This window comes from Bombus vancouverensis, chromosome 9 (assembly GCF_051014615.1).
Source record: "Bombus vancouverensis nearcticus chromosome 9, iyBomVanc1_principal, whole genome shotgun sequence".
NCBI lineage: Eukaryota > Metazoa > Arthropoda > Insecta > Hymenoptera > Apidae > Bombus > Bombus vancouverensis.
The window spans coordinates 9336627-9357699 of NC_134919.1; the positions used below are offsets into that span (position 1 = coordinate 9336627).

Consider the following 21073-nt stretch of genomic DNA (forward strand, 5'->3'; position numbering starts at 1 on the left):
GTAACATTTCCACCCATAACAAAGTAAGAGGCGTAGCAATACAACACATAAATCAACACAAAGAATGACTCGTTCTTTAGTCAGCTAAGATATTATCGTTCCATGATAAGACCACGTCCTAAATAAACGCCTGATATGTGGGTGGAAAACTTGGCGCGCGCTTGGATCACGTGAAAACAGGATAGAAAAGAAGAAAGAAGAAGGGTAGAGGAAGAAATATAGTTCGTACTCGAATTCCAACAATGAAAGCTTTCTTAAGAGTATGGCTTCAGGAGAATACCAGCACGACTCGCTGTGACCAATAGAATTCAGTTACCCAAGTTCGGGCGTAGCTGCGAAATTTGAAAGCGGTGCGCACAAAGGAGCCTTGAAAAATACGGCCACCGGCGTGCTTACACCGTGGTGAACGCGAACATCATTGTTTCGTTCTCCGTTCTTCTCATCGCGCCGTTTCTCGAATTTCTCGAATTTCAATGGAACCTTTGACGAACAACCCTGCTCGCTTTCCAGGGGATTCTAACTGGCGCCGAGAGAATACCGATCTGCGAATTCGTTAACTTATCATCGGGAAACCGTCGTTCGTTGATTATTTACGAGAGAAAGAAAGAGAGGGATGGAAAGGGAGAAAGAGAGAAAAGGAGGGAGGGAGAGAAATGGGGGAGAGGAAACTTCGAATAACTTCCGATCTCTATGGTGCAAGTCCGTAAATTGAATTTTTGGTGTACCGTCCCCAGCAGCGAGGTAAAATCACTCGAAGGTTTCCTAGAATCGCGGATTATTCGCGACAGTAACTATTTCCTAAGAAGTATTTGGTCTGAAGACGCTGGCAATTTAATGGTATTATGAATAGTTATAGTTTTGAGGTATGAAATGGAATTTGTTTAGCAAGGTTTAATTGTTTAAACTGTCAGTTCTAGTTTAATAATTACTTTAGTTTCTTGTTCGAGGGTTTCATTCTGGGATATGTATTGTAGTACGCTGGAGTACTGAATTCCACAGTTATTCTTGTTTTACCTATTTTTAAGAGATTTAGGGGCTTTTTATTATTTCTGCTTTCTGGTTACTACCTGGGATGAAAACAGTTATCCCATGGCAGATCTAAAATGATTATTCGAAGTTGGTTATGTTGACGAAATTATTTCTTTCGACCATTTGAACTCTATTTTTATTTCTCTTCGTGGCTCGGTTATCTACTTTAATGCATAGTGTTAGTAGATTTAGGTATGGTATCACAGAGTTGGTATTAATTAGTATCGTCTTCTATTGTAACGTGACTTCTAACGTCATCTTTACATTTTAGCAACTAGAAGTTTTGTAAATAGTATTGATATAAACTGATGAAGTCAATATCGAGTCAATATATTCTGTTTGTCATCTCACGAACACGAGAGTATTTATGGAAAGACTCGATACCTACGTTTTCTTTAAAGTCGTAAAGAGCACATTAGAATTGTACAAATTGTGTGATCTTTTGATAGCGGCATATTGGGGAACGTTTTGCCGGCACAAACAATTGTTTTCAACTTCCATTGAAGAGCTCCTGGTCTATGTTTGCGAAACCCGTGTTCGTGGTTAATCCGAACAGAGCTCAATCCATAAAAACGTACCTGGTACGTCATGCATCCATTGTGTGGAATTTGCAAGCGAACTTTCGAAATTGTACATACGAGTATCGATATACACGAGTTTGACAAGTGAAATGTATTGACAACGTATCAACTTCCGCTCGGAAATGTAATAGCGAAGTACCGCCATTCGTAGAGACGAATTTGGGAAAATAGTTTTTTCTTTCTTTTTTACTTTCACGGTGTTCCGTTTAGTTTTTCACTATCTTTGCTTTGTCGTGTGTAACATAGTTGATTTAAATAATTAAATAGTATTAAATGTACCACGAGACAAAATAAAATACATTTTAAAATATTTTCAATTTTGACATATGAAATTACTTTTATTAAAATTACATGTTTATTATGGAAATTAAATAGGAAATGAATTTTGGTAACATTATTGATCGTCAACGTATCAAATTTTGGAACTGCTTTTTTGCAGTAGATAAGAAACGTAATTGTATTCTTCCTCCGTAATTTTCATATAAGATAGAATTCTTTTTTGATGAAAATAAGCTATTCTAACTATATAATACTATACACAAATTTAACTCATAGCCTCACTTTAACATATGGAACTAAATATAACAAAAATTATGTTTCAAGTTTCATCTTAATAATTTCTTTAATGAACACTGTACACAATGAAAATTTATGAAAAGTATAAAGTGTTATAGTAATTCAGGAAGTTGTTGAGTACGTAAAAATAATATACATTTTTTCGTCGTTAATACTTCAAGATAATGGATTCCTGAGACAAAGATGAGAGATAACGCAGGACAGTAAAGTTTGCTAATTGGCAACACCTGAATGCAAGTGATTATGGGGAAAGTTTTTCCATTGTGTACTTATAATCTTGTCCTTATTGATTTAAATACAGCTTCGTAAAATACGAATTGCTCTTTAAAGTCGGACTTTCTTCGGAGTAATATGAACTTTATCTTCTCGAATTTCGAGCGAAGAAAACTTCTTCGCTGCTTCAAAGTTTACATTACGCTCGTACCCTTTGTTTCCCGAGCTTTCATTTTTAGCTATTAGCAATTCGCGTTGCCGGTGAAATTATTGACGTACCGTGATATACTGAGTTTCGAGTGAAACATTTGTTTTTAAATAACTTACAATTCTATCGGCGAATGGAAAGATCGAACAGTTACTAAGAATGCATTTCCTCGAACTGTGAAATAAACTCCAAAGTGGGATAATAAGAAATCGATGATCGCTTTGATGTTTGCAATCTTTACAGGAACTCCGCTCAATTAAAAATCGATTCAGATAAAATTGTCAACTTGTTTGTTATTTACTTAAATTACTTGTCAATTATTTAAAATACATGAAACGAGCAAAAAGTGAATTTTTTTCTTTTTTTTTTGTTACGAAATCACTTATATCTGAAAGAGTACATCTTCTCACAGTTTGTCAGAGTTAAATGTTTTGTAAGCTTATTCCATACGCAGCAGAAATAATAAAATAATTTTGCATTTGACTATAGTTGATTAGGTTTAGGAAGAAATTAATTGAATTAACAGATACTTGTATTAATAAAACCCTGTAGGAAATTGCCATAATTAAAGAGAAAAATGCTTGTTATTATATCCTGAAATTGTTTTAGTTCTGTAAGATGCAACGTTAAAGAATTTTTCGATTTGACGTTTCGCTGAATTTGAGAAAATTAACTTCAGCTGTTCGTGACAGCAAAGAATAAATAAAATCTTTGACCAAATGGAATTGGGAAAATGGAACTTTGTTATTTCGAATTTTACGCAAAACGATTCCATTTACAAGGAAAGAATATATACACATGCAGATATACTACATCAAACCTTCCCTAAAACAATGGAGTTTTTGTATACAGAAATTTGTCAAACAACACACAGTTTAGAAATTACTTAAGCGTGCAAGTTAGATGGTTCACTTTGTATATAATAAATTTATTTCCTACAAGTACCTAATGAAATCTTTATCATGTCTCATAAACAACTATGTTAATTATGATTATTTATAATTATTAATTATGATTTTTTTTTAATTTTACAGTTATTACAAACTTTGGAATCTTTATAAAAAAATAAAAGATTTTATTTATTTAAATATTATAAAGGTATTAATGATGATATTTTATTCTAATAAATACACTAATCCTTAATCACTATCATAACTCAGAAAAAACATCTGTTTTAAAATAGTCAAGCAATAAAATCAAATAAGACTGGGATAGGATGGTTTATTATTATTCAATACAAAATGGTACATAGTACAATTATTGTTTCCTGCGATTACAAGTAATATTACGATGATAATGTGAAAGGAAAAATTCATACGGTTTGAAATTTCACCCTACGATAGCCTATAAGAGCCAAAGTATGTAGGTACATGTACCAATTACTATAGAGCGATTTATTAAGTCATTACAAAATGATCAAATATCTTGCCCTTATAAAGGAATATTATTTGAAGCATTACATAAACTCTACACTGCAAAAAGTATCACGCGAGGTGCTTAACGTGATACTTTGATAAACCTTTCGCGTGTGAAGTAATAAAGATATCAGAACGAAGATAACCGAGAAATGTATGTATATAGATGAGTCTGAGCAAGTTCAATTGCGTGTTGCAAGTACATCGTTATGTCTACTGAAAAAATGATACCGCAAGAAGTTAGTTGTTACTGTGCCATGCAATATTCCTATTTACCAGTTTTTCCTATTTTCGCGGAGAAAAGAGCTACAGTCTGTCTAAGTTACGAGAATTGCTGCATGCAGTTGTCCTCACGGAATATCGTTAAACTTTCGACCGTAGGTTGTCACAATTTCCAACTTTAAATTATCATTTTAACGCCTCGAATATCCGGCGAAAGGAAGCGCAGCGAAACCACTTTTGGTTGAATTTTAATAACCATAGTTTTTGTGTGGGATAATTCACGAAAATAAAACATGAGATTATTATGATAAAGATAAATGCAACTAAAAGAGAAAATTTACAAAAAAAAGATCGTTTGTTAACATAGATGTCAATTATTAATCATAATCGGCGACTAACCGTAACTTTAATGTTTTACTTTGATTTTTCTTCACATCTGCACATGTTCAATCATCTACCATTACTTCTTTGTTCATATAATTCGCAGTTGAGACTGTTGCAAAGTTATAATATAAAAATAAATGCTGGAATCGTAGGTTTCGTTAAAGATATTTAGTAAAGTAGACTTGTTAATAATTTCCATTCTTTATAATTTTTCGAAAGATCCTGTAATCACTATCTAAAATCATAGTTTACCAATTACAGTTCAATTAAAAGCGTAGTCATTACAATAATTCAGAATTGATATCTAATATATTCTATTAATAGTAAACAGCACAATCTTCATTAATATAATTAAATCTAATTATTGTAACACAGCTTACGCAGCTTCACTCAGTACGTCAGCCTTTTGCTATAATTGTTCATCCACTTTCAAAACCACACTTAACATACCAACTAGTACTCGTTCATTAGCATTCCCCTGGCATAGACCTAATTTAACGTTCCTATAATAGTTTCGCTGACCAAGAGCAATTGCGTGTAAATAGCTTGATCAGTTATTTTAACAAACCATAGACTCGACTGATTATTATTACTTATTTGCTTCGTTGATAGTCTGAAATGATTATTATGACTATTGTAATTGTGGTATTCGTAAATTTTTTATTCATGGTTCTGAGCTTTCATTGAAAATATTGGTCTGCTTCATTAGAGACTCTTCATCGAGATAAGGATTCATTTAAATCGTCAAAGGAATTTCGACTGAAAATCTTCGGTGGAGATAAGAAAAATGAGAGAAAGCTCCGACCCATCGGAAACATTCCTTTATCCTCAAGAGCACCTAATTTACCGTTATGATTAATCGTGATCCGATCTTTAACGTTCCTGTTCCATTGTGCCTTTTTCAGGACGGCAATCGAGGAATCTGGAAATATTGGGGCAAATATCGGGTCACCATCACGGCACGCAGTATGCATCGATATCGGACAATTACAAGAACAGTAAGTAATTACTAGAAAATTGTTCAATAATTCATAAAGATTTAGAAAAAATGAGATGCGATAATTCGACTGGTAGCGGATCTTTTATTTTTACAATTACTGGAAACATGCGAGTGTTTTTGATAATCTTAGTGTTTTTCTTTTGTCGAGACAGAAACGCAATAAGTAAAAAAAAAAGTAGTAGAAATTTTCATATAAGAGATCATTTCTTCAAACTGAAATCATTCACCTAACTCTAATATTTCGAATACATTAGAAATCGTGCAAACTCGCAGCGACACTCTTTAAAAACTCAATATTCCTGTTTAAACAAGCAACAAACGTACATGATTTTAGGAGAATGAAAAACAGAGTTTTCGGGTATAGAATTGAAGCTGGCAGTGGTCATTCAGCACCGACTATAATCCAGCTTGAAATCAGTAGCCGAGAGCCGCGAAATCTCGTGGGATTAGCGTGATAGAGATCGCGTTCTCTCTGTCCGTTTCTCTAATTTTCCATCTCTGTTTCTAGTCGGATGTTGAAAATCAGCCGTTGAGCTTGGTGAACGTTCGCGAGGACGGTAACATTATTGTTGTTGCTGTTGTTCTTTCTGTTAAAAGCCGAAATAAAGTAGGAAACTGCCGTGTTTTCGCATTGCGTTAACGACCGCGTTGCTACACGAGACTAGTCCCAGTGAAATGGACCGTTTCACATGGTATTTTTTTGCCTCGCGAATCTCGATTGTAAAATAACATTTCCCGTGTTAGTTCTTTCCTATCCACGACTTCGGTCTTCCCTCCGCTACCGAATTACCTATGTAGTTTGCAAGAGTTTTCGTTTCCCGTGTTTCGGGACGACTGTTTCTAATTGCTTTGCTAGACGCAATCCCGGTGAAAAATACCGTTTGATGACCGAGGTTTCGAGGCTCTAGCCAGTGAAATTTAAACGAAGAAGATTAAAATGATTATTGGCAGGCTAGTTGTTAGGATTTGGGACAAAATTGTCGCGTCAAATATGCTTTTTGTATATTCTTGCGAGACGGGGAAAGCAACTTGTAAGCATTTGGAATGTTTGAAAATCTTGCAAATACTCGAATGCTTTAATTTTACTTCCGCTATTGTTATTATGTAACATAGAAAAGTATAATTGCGATACTAATACTATTCTAAATGCGATAGTTTTAATAAATTGTTGTTTTCCGTAAAATAGAGTTCTGAATTTATTATCTTTAAGTGAAGTCATAAAAATGTATCGTAACAGTAAGCAACTTCATAATTATGAAATTAAAAGGATGTTAGCTTTGGAATATGATATTCCTGCTCAATTCCGAATGTTTCGATTTGCATTAATATGGTTTCCATTTCGCCAATATACAGGATTAATTTCTCGGAAACATTCATCTAATTTAAATATCCTACTTTTATATTTTTAAAAAGGTTCATCCCTTTTTTTGGATAACTTCTCAAATTATTCTGAAGAATTTGCGAAGTATTAAAATATAGTATTATATTATAATACTTGTGAATGTAATTTATATACTATAAACTATAAATAATCAATATATATACTTGGCTATACACGCGTAATAAGTACACAATGGAACCGATAAACAGAAATATTAAATTATTCCTGGTAATTGGAGATTCTAGCGTTACCTGTTGCTCGTCATCGAACTTTTTATGTAATTCTCTCCGTAAACAGTAATATCGTATTTCCTACACTTCGATACTAAACCCGATGTTCAATAAATTCAATCTTTAGTTATAAGTCCAGGTTATACAAACCTGGTAATTAAATTGACAATATAACTCTATACTCGCGTTAGAAAAGTCGTAGCAATCGAAGTTCCTACGAGAAAACTCAATTTCTTAACGTTTTATAAATTGCTATCAATTATCGGTTCCCGTAATTTCATTGTTGATATATTGACTCGAGTAATGTATTATCGAGTGTGCAAGCGTCATTATAAAGTTTATGATTTATAAACAGTATTTTTTTTATGGCCAGACAAGATAGAAAACCTTAACGTGTTAGGCTTGTGCAAATATTTGTGCGCATTGTGCAAAGAGCTGCGGGAATTACCCGAAATCCCAATATCCTGTAATATAGGTCAGAATTTATTGCGGTTAAATCCCGTAATCAAGGCCTATAATTTGCACGCACGCCGAAAATTTTAATTTACGCGTTGAGTTCGTTCCCGTTTTGTATGTATAAACTGCTTTCGCAGAATAATCGACAATTCCATTGCGTACGTATTCGCAATTTTCGTTATCGAAGGTATTCATTTGTAACATATTTCTCAATTTTTTTCATTAATTTGAACGTTTATTAAAGTCGGCTAAATTATGCCATAGAAGCATATATCACAATTTTCAATTTATTTCAAATAATAAGATTACTATACATATGTATATTAATTTGAAAAACTAACAGACGAACCTTTACGTTTTCTTTTTTCGGACAACTAAATTACCATCGTTCTAAACCACATTACTATTATTGTTGCTCGATCTCACCCCGCAGGAATTAAAAACGAACTGAAAATTAACACGAGACTCGAATGCAGACGACATTATCAATCTGTTAAATTTACTGCTGAAAGAAAGGTAATAGAGAGGAATACCTTTGTGTCTCAGATATCGACAAACAAAGGAGCATGCAGCTAATTGCAAATATCCAAAAAATGTATCAATACCGGTGATATCGTAGATAACGAATAACAAGGGTGGAGGAGGAATTTCGTTCGGCTTACATGTCACGAATGATATACTTTACCTTCGATATCAAGGATTGTCGTCGTGGTACGAGAGTATTTCATCCAATTTTTCTGCGATTATCGATGGATGACTACCACGAGAATGTTTACGACGGGATATTGAAATGAACGTTGCCTTTCATACCTTATCGGATATATCGCGATACATCTGGAATTTTGATACGGTTGTGCAGCCTGCTGATTCGATAGTAGTCTGTTACAAAAACTGTGTAACTGATATTTTAAACAAATTCTGTGATACGATCGGAGAAGTAGGAACATAGAGGATCCGAATTCTTGAAAGAGGAAGGAATCATGATTGTGATAGAAGCAATTTGATTTTTATAGTTTTCTTTAATTGACTGCTTACAGTACTATAAACCATTGTAACTGGCTATCAAAGGCTCAATTAAAATCGCTAGTAAAGTTTTAACATTTTCACAGGTGATCGATTACATTCAGTACAGTACATCATTGTAGATGCAAGTCACTATAAATCAATACAGTGATTCTTTATCATTACCATTAATCTTTTATACTTTACTAGCTCTGATCTCTGGTCGCTGCTACGTACATCGATATTTACAATATAAACATTGTTTCTTGTAATATTTTTACATCTTGATAAAAACTGAAAGAGATAGAGAGAGAGAGAGTAAGAGTACTACATAAATAAATTTACAAACATTTATAATTTTCCTCTTCTTGAAGAAAAGGAGCCTTAAGTTCCGAAACTTTCAGTAGAAAACATGCTGATTGATCGTATTATAGAAATTTCCGGAATAAATACAATTTTAGATTTTTCAAATTTTAATATCTCTGTATTTTATGTTACCATTTGGTTGAATATTTCTACAAAAGCTGAGTCGGTGCAATTGCGAGCGCTAGTTTTAAAGAAATTTCGTCTATGTTTATCTAATTCCGCGTGACTTGTACCAACTTCATACTTTAAAATGATGAGGTAGAATACAGGAGACTGTATTCAGGAAAGGGAACAAGAAAGGTGATTTTCCTTCTCGACAATGCACGGCGTCCTGTCACAAAGGTTACAAAGGGAGCAATTTTTAATCTTGGTTAGGAAGTCTTGCCACACCCGACGTATTCTCTGGAGTTGACTTCAAATAATTTTTACTTATTCCGTCCTTTCCAACGTCACTTACATGTATAACACGTATTTTAGAACGTATTTTAAACTTTCACATGGATATTGCGTAGATGAAATTTTTACTAAAATTCTTCAAGTTATCCTTTAGGAAGTAAAAATTAATATTAAAGTGTGATCTAGTGAGAGAATTTTATTACAATCCTGCATGAAATAGCTCAAAGTGACTTTTGTGTTACATAATCTGTCACAAAGCATTGTTCCTCTTCCTCTTTCTTAAAAAATGCAATTGAATTAAATCTATATAATTTATCCTATACTAATTCTGGAAATGACAGAAATATCGGGTCTTGCTTTCAGGGAGAGAGAAAAAGAGAGAGGGAGAATTTCAGCACTCGTTATCCACAAAACTATCTTTCGTGATTGATAAACATAGAACGAAGTACGATATTGTTCAAAGAATACCATGCATCACCGTAATAGGACAGTGAATGTGTTAAAAAAATGTTTCCATTACAATTTTCATTGCAATTTTCCCTCTACCTGTACCATAATTCTTTCTTTCATTTCATCCCTTATGCCAAGGATCCTATGTTCAAATACCGGCGGAAATATTCGGAAATGTCCCGGGGCCCGTCAGTAATCGTTACGAATTCGAAGAAAGAACCGCAGTTTGAAACAAACAGCGCCGTCAATCATAGTTCCCTACGAAGGCGTGCTCATTTTTCTTCGATTCCTTCTTCCTTTTCCTCGAGAAGAAAAGTTCCTCTGGTTCGCGCCGTTCCTCCACGCTCCATTATTCCGGCCGCATTTTCCTCCGTCCCTCTGCTGGTACGCGGCAAAGGGAACATCTTTCTTTCGTTCTTTCTATTTCCAGGTTTTTCCCGTCGTGAAGCAGCAACGACTAATCAACGGCATTGCTGCACGAGAAATCCCACGATATGACCAATTTCGTTGCTTGGGAGCGTAGAGGGGTTCATATATTCCGTGTTAAGCCGACATTTTCTACCCTCCTGCTTTTCTGATAATGGGCTCTGGCTTGATTCCGCTCTGAATTCCGCGGATACCATTGCTCCACTGCTAGTTACCCGCGACCTCGAACCTCTCACGATTGCCAACACCCCCCGTACGTTTAATGATTTTATTACGACCTCATGTTGTGGAATCCCCTCGCACGATCCGCTGTATGATAATTGAATTGTTACGTCAGCTTCTTCCAACCTTATTCCTTAACACGCTGTGTTATTGAGACGTGCACTGGCTTGTAGAGGTATTGGAGTACACGCCATAGAAAATTTTTATGAATATGCTATGTGGAAAATGTTGTGGAAATCTTTGTTTGAAGAGCAATATTTTTTTCTAAATTCAATGTCTGGCATCGATAGTCTGGTAAATAGTGTTTCTAGTTGAATACTAACCTTCGCTGATTTATATATATAATATATCAAAATATTTATGTATATAGATTTTAATCTTCTTCCCTTTTCCTCCCTATTTAACATTTAACAAATGGTTGCATACAAAGCAGAAAGTATTGATAGGTACTGCTCTCAAACGGCGAAAATTGAAACGCAGTTATTTGCAAATTAGTGTGTGTCGTACTGGTAAGCAGTGAAAAATATTTATCACGAAGAACAAAGGATCTTGTTTCAGGCGGTGATAATAAAAGGTCAAATATTATAATTAAATTGCAAAAACGAAGGTTCGATTGCGGCGCATATTTTATGCGGTGTATTGATCGAACGCGTAACCCAGATTCCCAACGAGAAAGCGGAAACTTTTGTGGAATTGAATTTTCGAAAAAAAAAAAAAATTACAATTAATCCGCGTCAACGGCGCGGCGGAACTCAATTGTACGCTTGCTAGACTTTTAATTAGCACCACGAAAGTACTGAATAATAAAATTTTTGCGGCTCGTTTCCATCCTAATCAGGCGAATTACCTTTATTTTTCCAATAGATTAGCGTAATTACGATCTAAACCAAATATCACGTAGCGGTGTTCACATTTCTAATTTGTGTGTGTTCTAATTTCTCTCAGTGAAAGAATTTATCGCCCATTATCGTTTCTAAATTAGAAATTTCCATAATACTGATTTTATATTATATTATTCTTTTGTTTCTAAATTAATCTTTGCAATACACGGCTTGTATTATACTATTTCGAAAGAATATTCTTGATTGTACTCAATCAAGATTCTGATTACTTGGACAAGCATAAACTGTTTTTCAGGCGGCGCGCGTGACTATCGAAAAAATTCTAATTAACCCTTGTCAACATCACAACCCGATTATACATGTATCTGTTAATTAATAGTCAGCAGTATTGCAGAGGGATGAATAATGCAATACTTACGACCCGTTAGCGTGTTAATCAACCAACCGTCTGCCGGATATGGTACCAACCGATATGGAAACATTACATGCTTAGATAAGCTTCGAAGTTGACATTATTTGATGAGTTATTCCCTACCCCAACTGTATCATGACCGTGAACCGGAGTCACATCTCGAATTGGAGTTCGAGGTTCAAGTCATGTGGTTACTTTAGACTTTAGAACGATTTATTAATTATAAAATTTCATTTTTTGGGTCGAATTATCGTTTTGTTAAACTCGAAGCAGTTAAAGTAACATTCCGTTATATAAGATTTTAAAGTTGGCGACGAAACAAGGTAATTCGTAAATTATTTAGTAACAGTGGATAATAAAAGAAACAAATGTACAATACGAAGCCTTTTTTAGAATCTGCAAACGAATGAAACAATAGTTCTTGCTGTAACTTATCACTTTCTGACAAGGTTCTTCTTGGACATAGTAAATTTGTAAACTATCTACAGAGTCAATTTAGTTCAAAAACGCAGAATGTCTTCCAACGTATAAACAGCATATAAATCTATTTAATTCTTGCATGATTACATTCTTTGTTGTTTTACATTATCATTACATTAAGTAAACATTTGTTGCACATATTTGTTAAAAACAAATTTCAATATTTACACTAAATTTGCTTACTTTTTGCGAAAAAGAAATTCGAAATATTTGAACAAGTATTGAAATAAAACTGATTTATGTTTGTACATAATACGACAAAACATTTTACTTCTGTTAACAAGCAGGAAAGAGAACTCAACAAATCTTTCTTTTATTTGTATATAGGCCGATGTATTTTTAGCCGCTTTAGAAAACATTGCGCGGCCAGAAGTGTGCATACCTGAAACGCGGCTGCTTTTGTTCCAACAAAAGCTTTTCAAGTACTTTCACGCCACTTGTAGCAGCAGAATGAACACCAAAACGTTTGACCATGCGCTCTGTTGTAAAGGTAAAAACACCATCTTCACAATGGAGCTGTGATATGTAGTTACCATTATACATATTCATTTAATAATATTATACATTTTTTAGTTAAACGTTAATATATTTTTAATTAAAATGTACAAAATACAGTTATTGAGATAAAAACGTAATATTCAGTATTTTTCTTCAATGATACGTTTCCTAATTACAACTTCTATTTATAAATTAGTGTTTAAAGTATTATCTTAATTTAGTACCGTAAGAATATAATATTATGAATGTACTGTTTATTTGCTTAAGGAGGTCGTCCTTTCTTTTTTAAATTCTAGCATGTCCCAAATTTTTGAATGGAAATGTACACTACATCCTTTATAAATGATACAAAGATAAATATGAAGTTAATATCAGAAAATATTTTACTTAAATGAAATTCAAAATGGAGCACGATATTTTCCACGATCCTCTAATAGATAAAAATACAATCTCGCATTGTTTAATTTGTTAAGTAACTAATGTTAGACAGTTCCAATCACAATTACTGATAACCGATCAGTCATTAACAATTGCTCTTGGAACTTGGACGAATCAATAGGTCACATCGAAAAACCAATATCCCTTCCAAAAATTGTGCCGCGGTTGTCGATAACCAATCGACGAATCGCGCGCTTCTGTTCGTCCGGAGTGGTTTACGTATTTCCGGGTGGCAAAATAAATAAAATGGGAGCGCAAACAGCGCGCGATAAATCGGGCTCCAACTACGATTGATACTTTATAGACGTGTCAGTTGTGAATATTCGCGCGCCATTTCGAAATTCTCCATGTTAGCCGACAAATGAGTCATTCGGAAGTTATGTTGCTAACGAAATGACGATGGCGAGTACAAACATCAGTTTCTCAAATTCATCTTGAAATTTGCGACTACTTAAACTATCTCCTTGTGATAAATAAATTTATAAAAATGTCACTTGTTTTCTGAGATATTGACGTACGATTATGCGCCTGCAACGACTTAACGAAGGTATTTAAACACTTATTGAAGTTTCAAGACTTCGTTTATATTGGTCAAATGTGAGATCAGTTTGAGAATGTATATAAAAATTACAAAAAGTTTCTGAAAATATATTCATATATTTAGTGAAAAATTAATATACAGCATAAATAGCCAACTTAAACATACATATAACAAATATTAATCCAGCAGAAAATATTGAGGTTTATTAATATGATGAGCAATTGGTTGTTTAAATACTTTGAGATCTCTGTGAAATATGTACTTGTACCAAATATCTGGTAGTTTCTATGTACATTTTCAGAGTTGTTTTCAACTTTACTAATACAATCATGATAGTCAAGTCTCATAACGATATTAACGAGATTTCACAATGTTTCGTGTACCACATGTAATATATTCATAAAAGGTGTCTGTTAACGTTGATCCATTATACGTGCCATCGTACAGCGCAATCAAAGATGAAGGAAGTGCGTGATAAGGAGATAAGGGACAGAATTAGTCGAAGTGGCGGCGGAGACTATGCTTGAATCTTCAAGTAACCAACACGATCGCGGTAAGTCGCGTTTCGGAGACGAAGTGGCTGGGCGTCGCCATGAATATGAATGAGCCTTTCGGGTGATATTCCAAAGCGCGAAATAAAATAATTTCCACCTTTGCCGGCGCACTTTCCCGTTTCACGTTTTTCCCAAAGCACGTGAGATTAACGGGATACGTAGGAATCCGAATGGGAATAGCTGGAGGGAGAGCAAGGATGTATTTGATGCTAAAATATTTTTTTTTATTATTGAAAATTGTTGTTCCTCGACAAACATCAATTGGCAAATTCATAAAATAAGAACGATCCTTATTCGTGTTTAATTTTGAAAGATCGGTAGTTCCATTTAATAAAGTAATAGCGTGATTTTTTTTTAAGTACATGGGAAAGATATTGTAGTGATAATTCAATGCGAAAGTAAATTATTCAATATTCTGCTTATTTTTGAATTAATTTCCACATCAGATAAGATGAAATATTACGTAACCAAATTGGCTGTTCTAAAATTCTATTGAAGCAGAATTAATCTCTTGACTTAACGATGTAGATTATTTATGTAGTAAATGTACAAGAAATGTATTTAATTAATTATGGTAAACATCTCGTGCAAGTATATATCATATGTAGTATCGTCTAAGTTTTTAGATATCGTTTACATTTAGTATGTACTGCTCTTCGAAAATTGTTCAGATCAGCCTAAATTGAATTTGATCCGGGTTAGATTAGTTAGACAAGATTGGTAAGTTACGTCAGTTTGACATGGGTTGGGCTGGTTAGATAACTTTTGATCACTTACACCGGTAAAGTATATTACATCTACTAAATGGTTTAAAACTGACTAGGTCAATTAACATACCTAGAGTTTAAATTACATTTTCATCTATGTATATTTTCATCTAGTTACATAGTTTACAAACATCTTGAAATTATCATTACATTAAATTAGTTATTAAACAAAATTAGTTCATCGATAAAATATATAAAAGGTGAAGGAGTGCGCGAATTCAGCATTAACGGAAGAAATTTAGATCCTATTGCAACAATGGATTAGCATAATTTTAGTATTTAATGCTTCTTGCACGATGTACCGACGCTATTTATTATCTTGAGAAGAATAGAAATTTTATGCATTTTTGTACTGGTAGTAACAAAGCAAGAAAAATGGAATGTCATATTACAATAAAATATAGTGCTCAAAATAACTAGAGGATTTTCTATGTCAAGTCAATTTTTATATCTACTTCTTATATCTGCAAATTGTTGTTAGATAATCGTGTTAAAATCAATCTTTATCACAGTATAATATGAGTAATGCATCAATATATCGAACCTACAGTTTTGTTAGTGTAACAGAATTATTCGTAATAGTGATTTTCTAATTACTTTGAACAATGTATATAAATCAAACATAAACATTTTTACTTTTTACGTTACAAAGCAAAATGATTCAAAATCTTTAACACAGATTTTAACATTTATCCTAAATTAAGACTAACCATTTTTCATAATTTCCACACAAAATTACTTAAAGATAATAACACAAATCATCGTCCAAATCGTCCAATACCTTATTTAAAAAGATCCATTCCTACCACGAGAGGTAGCACATTATTTATTCGTGGCCGTGGAAGAATCTGTGGGATAGATACGGTCTCGTTGAATGGCGGGGAATTTGTGGGAATGACAGTTGGTAGGGAACGTTGAATAGTTAGTAAACGTTAAGTACAGAGCGGTGTATCGGCGCGCAGAGTACGTACGTATCGGATTCTACGTTTCGAAGCTCTGCCCCTCAATCTCCTCTGGATATCACATTTAAATGGCACTTATTTACTAGCTGGCTAAAGTGACAAGTCCTGTTACTCCTGCGGTGAAGAACACGCCGTTCTCGTTTCCTTTAGCCTCGCTCTAAAGCTTCACTTTCTGCCGCTATTATCCCCTGTTCGCTCTTCCCGATGAGTTTCCGTTTCCCTATGGCTGTTCCACTTACAAATCGCGGTCGGCCCAGGGAAATTGAATTAGACTTAACGCTCATAATTGTCCGTCGATGGCCTTTCCTTCGCTTAACCTAATGGTTTCTATTTTCTAAAATTCTATGAGCCTTTCTCTCAATACAGGATAATTATAACAGAAATAACAATTTCCTTTGGTAATTAATGATAAATGGATGATAAATTATCGTGAATGGCAGATATTAGCGAGAAGGATTAAACTCCTTTGTAGACGATGCTCTGGATGAGATTGAAGCAACATGTAAAGGTTCAAAGAAGGTTTAGAGAACAGTAAGGAATATTCATTAATGATATGTCGAGTCTTCAAAAAATAGTATTAAAATTGGTTCCTACAAAATTTAAATAATTAATACTGATTAATTTGTAACAAGAACTTACATATTCATTCCACTAAAATTACTTTCCCACTGAAAGATTCAAATCCCCTTCTCGTCAAATATCTACTATCAATCTTTCGAGCCCTAATACAATACTACATAATTTGTCGCATAAGCAATAAATAAATTCTACCGTATGGGGAAAAATATTTAAAGAATTCACTTAGAGTTTCCACAGAAGAATAATAAAATTCATTCGTAAAATATATATAGACAGACCAGAGCAATTCGTCGTTGTTGTCAGCCATTCGGTGTCAGCGGTTTAAAGGGATGGCCGATATACACCGCAAAACATCCCCCATCGGTGAGCCACACGGACTGTCTCTAGAACGCTTTTAGAAATAATGAGGACCGGTCCTCTCTTTCTTCCACTTTCTTTTCCTCTCCCCTATTCTCTTTTTATCTGGCCTCCCTCGCTTCGTTGGGCTTTCATTTATTGCCTGATTTATCGCTGGCCGTGCCGCGCTGCGAATATATTTTATCTCCGTCGAATTTGATCCTGAAATACGGCGACGCGGCCAGAAATAGTCGAGACTTCGCCCTCCAACGACGTAGATTTATGCAAAGATCCTTAAACCCGCTACGTTCGCGAAGAATTATCAATATGCAATTAGCATTGGACCTCTTATCGCGTTGATTTTAATGAACTTCCGGTTCATTTGCTTCGCAGACTGACTTTACGATGCGTATCAGGGAGAAGTTTTGCCTTGGCGAAAACGAGGAACGACGCTAACGAACAGGCTAAGATCACTGAACTACATTGTTCTTAAGTTGAAATCGTTCCTTGTGCTAAGGTAAAATTCGGACAAGAATTATTTTAAGGAAGTTCTTTCAGGGTATTTGGGAGGAAAAGAATATTTCTGGTTGAAACTTTCAATGAATCGGGTTACACCAATTTGGATGTACAAATTTCTGGATATCTGGCGGAATAAGACTCCTCACTGTTGCATCACTTGATTAAAAATCGTAGGAACATAGGTATACATTTGATTCTTAAATTAGTAGATGTTTTCGCAGTTCGCTATTAATTTGCAAACTTTATTTGAACTAGTAGAGCTGAACTTCTTTTATCGTCAAACTTACTGTCGTGCTACATATGGTATTCTTCTTGCAAGATTACACTAATAATGTAACTTCAATGGTCCAAGAACATCCGTAATGGTTTCATTGAAGTTCATGAAACGCAAGTTCATTGATTCTACCCCACTACTTACGATGTTCTTCGTATAGATTCAAATTCGGATTAGCGGATTCAATCGGCACGAATATTCACTTAATCATTCCCTAACCACGAATGAACTTTCAATGAATGAACTTTCACATAACTGATATTCTATCGTAATTGAAAATCAACTGATAATATAAGCTAAACTGAACACGTTGTACACGTAAGATGATCAATACACGATTAATGTAAAGTTGGCGTATAACTTTCAACCGAGCCATACTAAGTTGGAACACAGGAAAGTATCTTCGGCGGCATTGTCATAATCTTTTCGACAGTCTCGACCTTATTCAGGAACATAAAGTGGCAAGTAAGAGGAAGCTCATGACTTTCATAAGCCTTTGTACGTCTTCCCGTATAGAAGCAGTCACGCGTGCGACGTCGCAACTTGTTAAAATTCCATCGTGATTTCGAACTGTTGTTGGTAGCCCATATGACGATAGCTGCTACTGGAAGGAAAACCGAAAGAAACGTTGCCAGCGGGCCGGATAATCTCACGGCACGGATTATTGAGCACGTTCGGCGGCAAGTTCCTTTCCGTTTGCCTCGGATAAACCAATAAACTCTAACTTCATTTAAGGTAAACCCTTACGAGCTTCATGCCCGGTGCTATTCGACTTGCCCCGGTGATTCTGCTCGTTCGAAAATCCTCGTTCCACCCCGTTCAACGAGCCGATTAAAACTTTCTTTCCACTGTAAAGAACTTTTGTATCCATATTCCCGCGAACCTCGAATGTTCCCGACCCCGAACGCTATTATCGACCGCGGTTGCCTTTCGTTCAGCTACTTTCCTATTTATACAACATACTTTCTCCGGCTAACCAGCTGCATTATAAATCTCCAACTACCTAACCACTTTGTGTGTACAGCGTAGAGACGTAGAGGTAGAAACATCTACAAGAAGGGCGGCAAACAAGAACAGAGGGAACTCACGAATGTAATGTCTTTCTTTCGACAATACCTCTGTATAAATAATCGATCTCCGAACGTAGCTTTAGATCGGTAACTAGCTCTCCAAGGTTTTTCTTTAATGCAATCAATTTGATATAAAATCGCGAGCTCGTTTCCGCGATACCGAATCGAGAATTCTCTCGGGGAATGGTATAGGTTGTAAAGTTCGTCATTGCCGATTCAAGAATGTTCTTCGTGGTTCCGTTTGAATATCGTACGCGGGTCTTAACCGTTTTTTCGAACGTTCCCTCGTCTATCGAGCACTCAAACGTTTTGGGCAATGGGAGAGCGGAAGAAGTTTCTCAACCGTTCGCTGAGAATTGCGCATAGAACAATCGACAGTGTTATCTCGCGGAAAATCTCGCTCCATCGAAATACTCAGTGAGAATGGTTGATTCGACTGGTAACCTCCTCCTCTCTGGTTACGCGGTTCCAAGAGACAGTTTCCAGGGGCGCTGGCCCGATTCGTCTGCACGGTCTGCAGTTCATTGCTGAGCATGAATAAAACCACTCGGCGAACGGCGCAATTCCACGGATAAAATTTTACAGGATCCTGTAAAACTTTATGTAACAATCGATTGCTAAAAGTTTTCCTTCGGATTCTTTAGTTTCTCTGTGGTTTTTGGGAGGGACATTTAGAAGAAGCGTTAGCCTGGATTCAAGTATTTAGTTCGCTGTTTTCTATCTTATATGTACGTTAGGTTTGCGTATCAGATTTTGCAAGAATTATAAATGGTATGTTAAAAATTCATCTACATAAAAATATACGTATAATATACTTTATATATTTATATTGCATATTTTGCTTCTCGTTTGAAATTCTTCGTATTTTTTTAAATTCCAATCTATCTCCACATTTATTTTTGAAGCATTGAGCCTCTAAAGAATTTTAAACATACATTAATATATGTATTAAATTTTCAATATGTTCATATGTTGTATAATGTTCAATATGTAGATTTATTATTCCGGTCGCTAATCCTTTTCACAATAAAATCACAATGACAAACTCGCGATAACAACGAATAGAAGAATCGAGATAAAACGAAGCCTGAAGTATTTTTCGTAACTAACAGGAAAATAAGATGAATCTGTCTAACGAGTGTGGTAAAGTGCTTCAATCTTTTCAAAATTTCAGCGGAGGGTTGTACGCTCGTGGAATGTCGTAAGGAAGAAAGTTTTCGTACACGAGCGTTACGTAGTCGACGAAAAAGCGACGAAAGAAAGCTTTGCCAATTACGAACTCTGTTTTCTCCCTTTTTTTCCTCCAGCCTCGGAATATTCTGACTAACGACCACTGTCTAATAGACACTGATGCTGACAAGAAAAATTGTACAAACAGCCGAACTAGGGATCACTTTTTAGCCAGGAGACTTTTTTGAAGTGCCTGTCGTGGTTTCAGGGAGATGGCCAGGATTGATGAGGTGCACTGAGAAAATATTCTTTTCGCACTCCAAGTGGTAGACAACTTAGCCGTAGACGTTGCATCCTTCAAAGAAACGAGATCTTTAATTTTCTGTAATGACAAAGTGAACGTTCAAAGTGTCTTTAAATGCAGACGCTGAAGAAATCGAATTCAATATATTTCCCGGTAGAATGAAAAGACGTCTTTGAGCAAACGGCGTGCCGTATAATTGATAATAAGTATAAAGGAGTAGCTGTAATTTTCTTTTTCATAATTCGAACGAACACTTGGTTTTATAGAATGGTCTGTTAACTATCGTCCGGAAAATTTCATTTATTATTCCATGGAAATTCTGTAGTTCTGGGCATTTCGCAACTTTAAATAGTCTTTAATTTTAGTTTGGCAGGTTATGAAATATTTTGTTCTCCCTTTTTTATTCAGGCTTGAATATTCTTTATATAGAATTATTAATAATATTCTTGCTAACTTTCATACAGAAATCCGTTTATTTTCCTTTGATACATTTTCTTTTGTATAATTTAATACCATCTACAGCTGCAGGTATTATTCACATGGGACGTTGGAGAACAATTTCCTTTGAGAAGGAAGACAATATTAATTAAACGTAACATTTACAGTGAAGTAATCAATTAACTGTAAATATTACTTACAAACTTTTATTATTTGTGGCGCAATTATTTCTCTGAATTTTCAGGTCATCGATTTTTAATATTATTTCTCGACGGTCTTGTTGCAGTGTAACTGTATCCATTTTTATTACAAAATGGTGTAATAGTAGTACG

The 21073-nt window shown here is 34.8% G+C and overlaps 1 protein-coding gene across 7 annotated transcripts in view; it reads left to right on the forward strand.

Annotated features, from left to right (window-relative positions):
- Positions 1-21073, forward strand: part of LOC117163442 (neurotrimin) — a 298534-nt gene that overhangs the window by 225335 nt on the left and 52126 nt on the right. For all 7 annotated transcript variants that reach the window (XM_033345713.2, XM_033345712.2, XM_033345715.2 and 4 more), the window contains exon 2: positions 5534-5626. In XM_033345713.2, coding sequence (XP_033201604.1) covers positions 5534-5626 — 93 coding nt within the window. The remainder of the gene's footprint in view (positions 1-5533; positions 5627-21073) is intronic.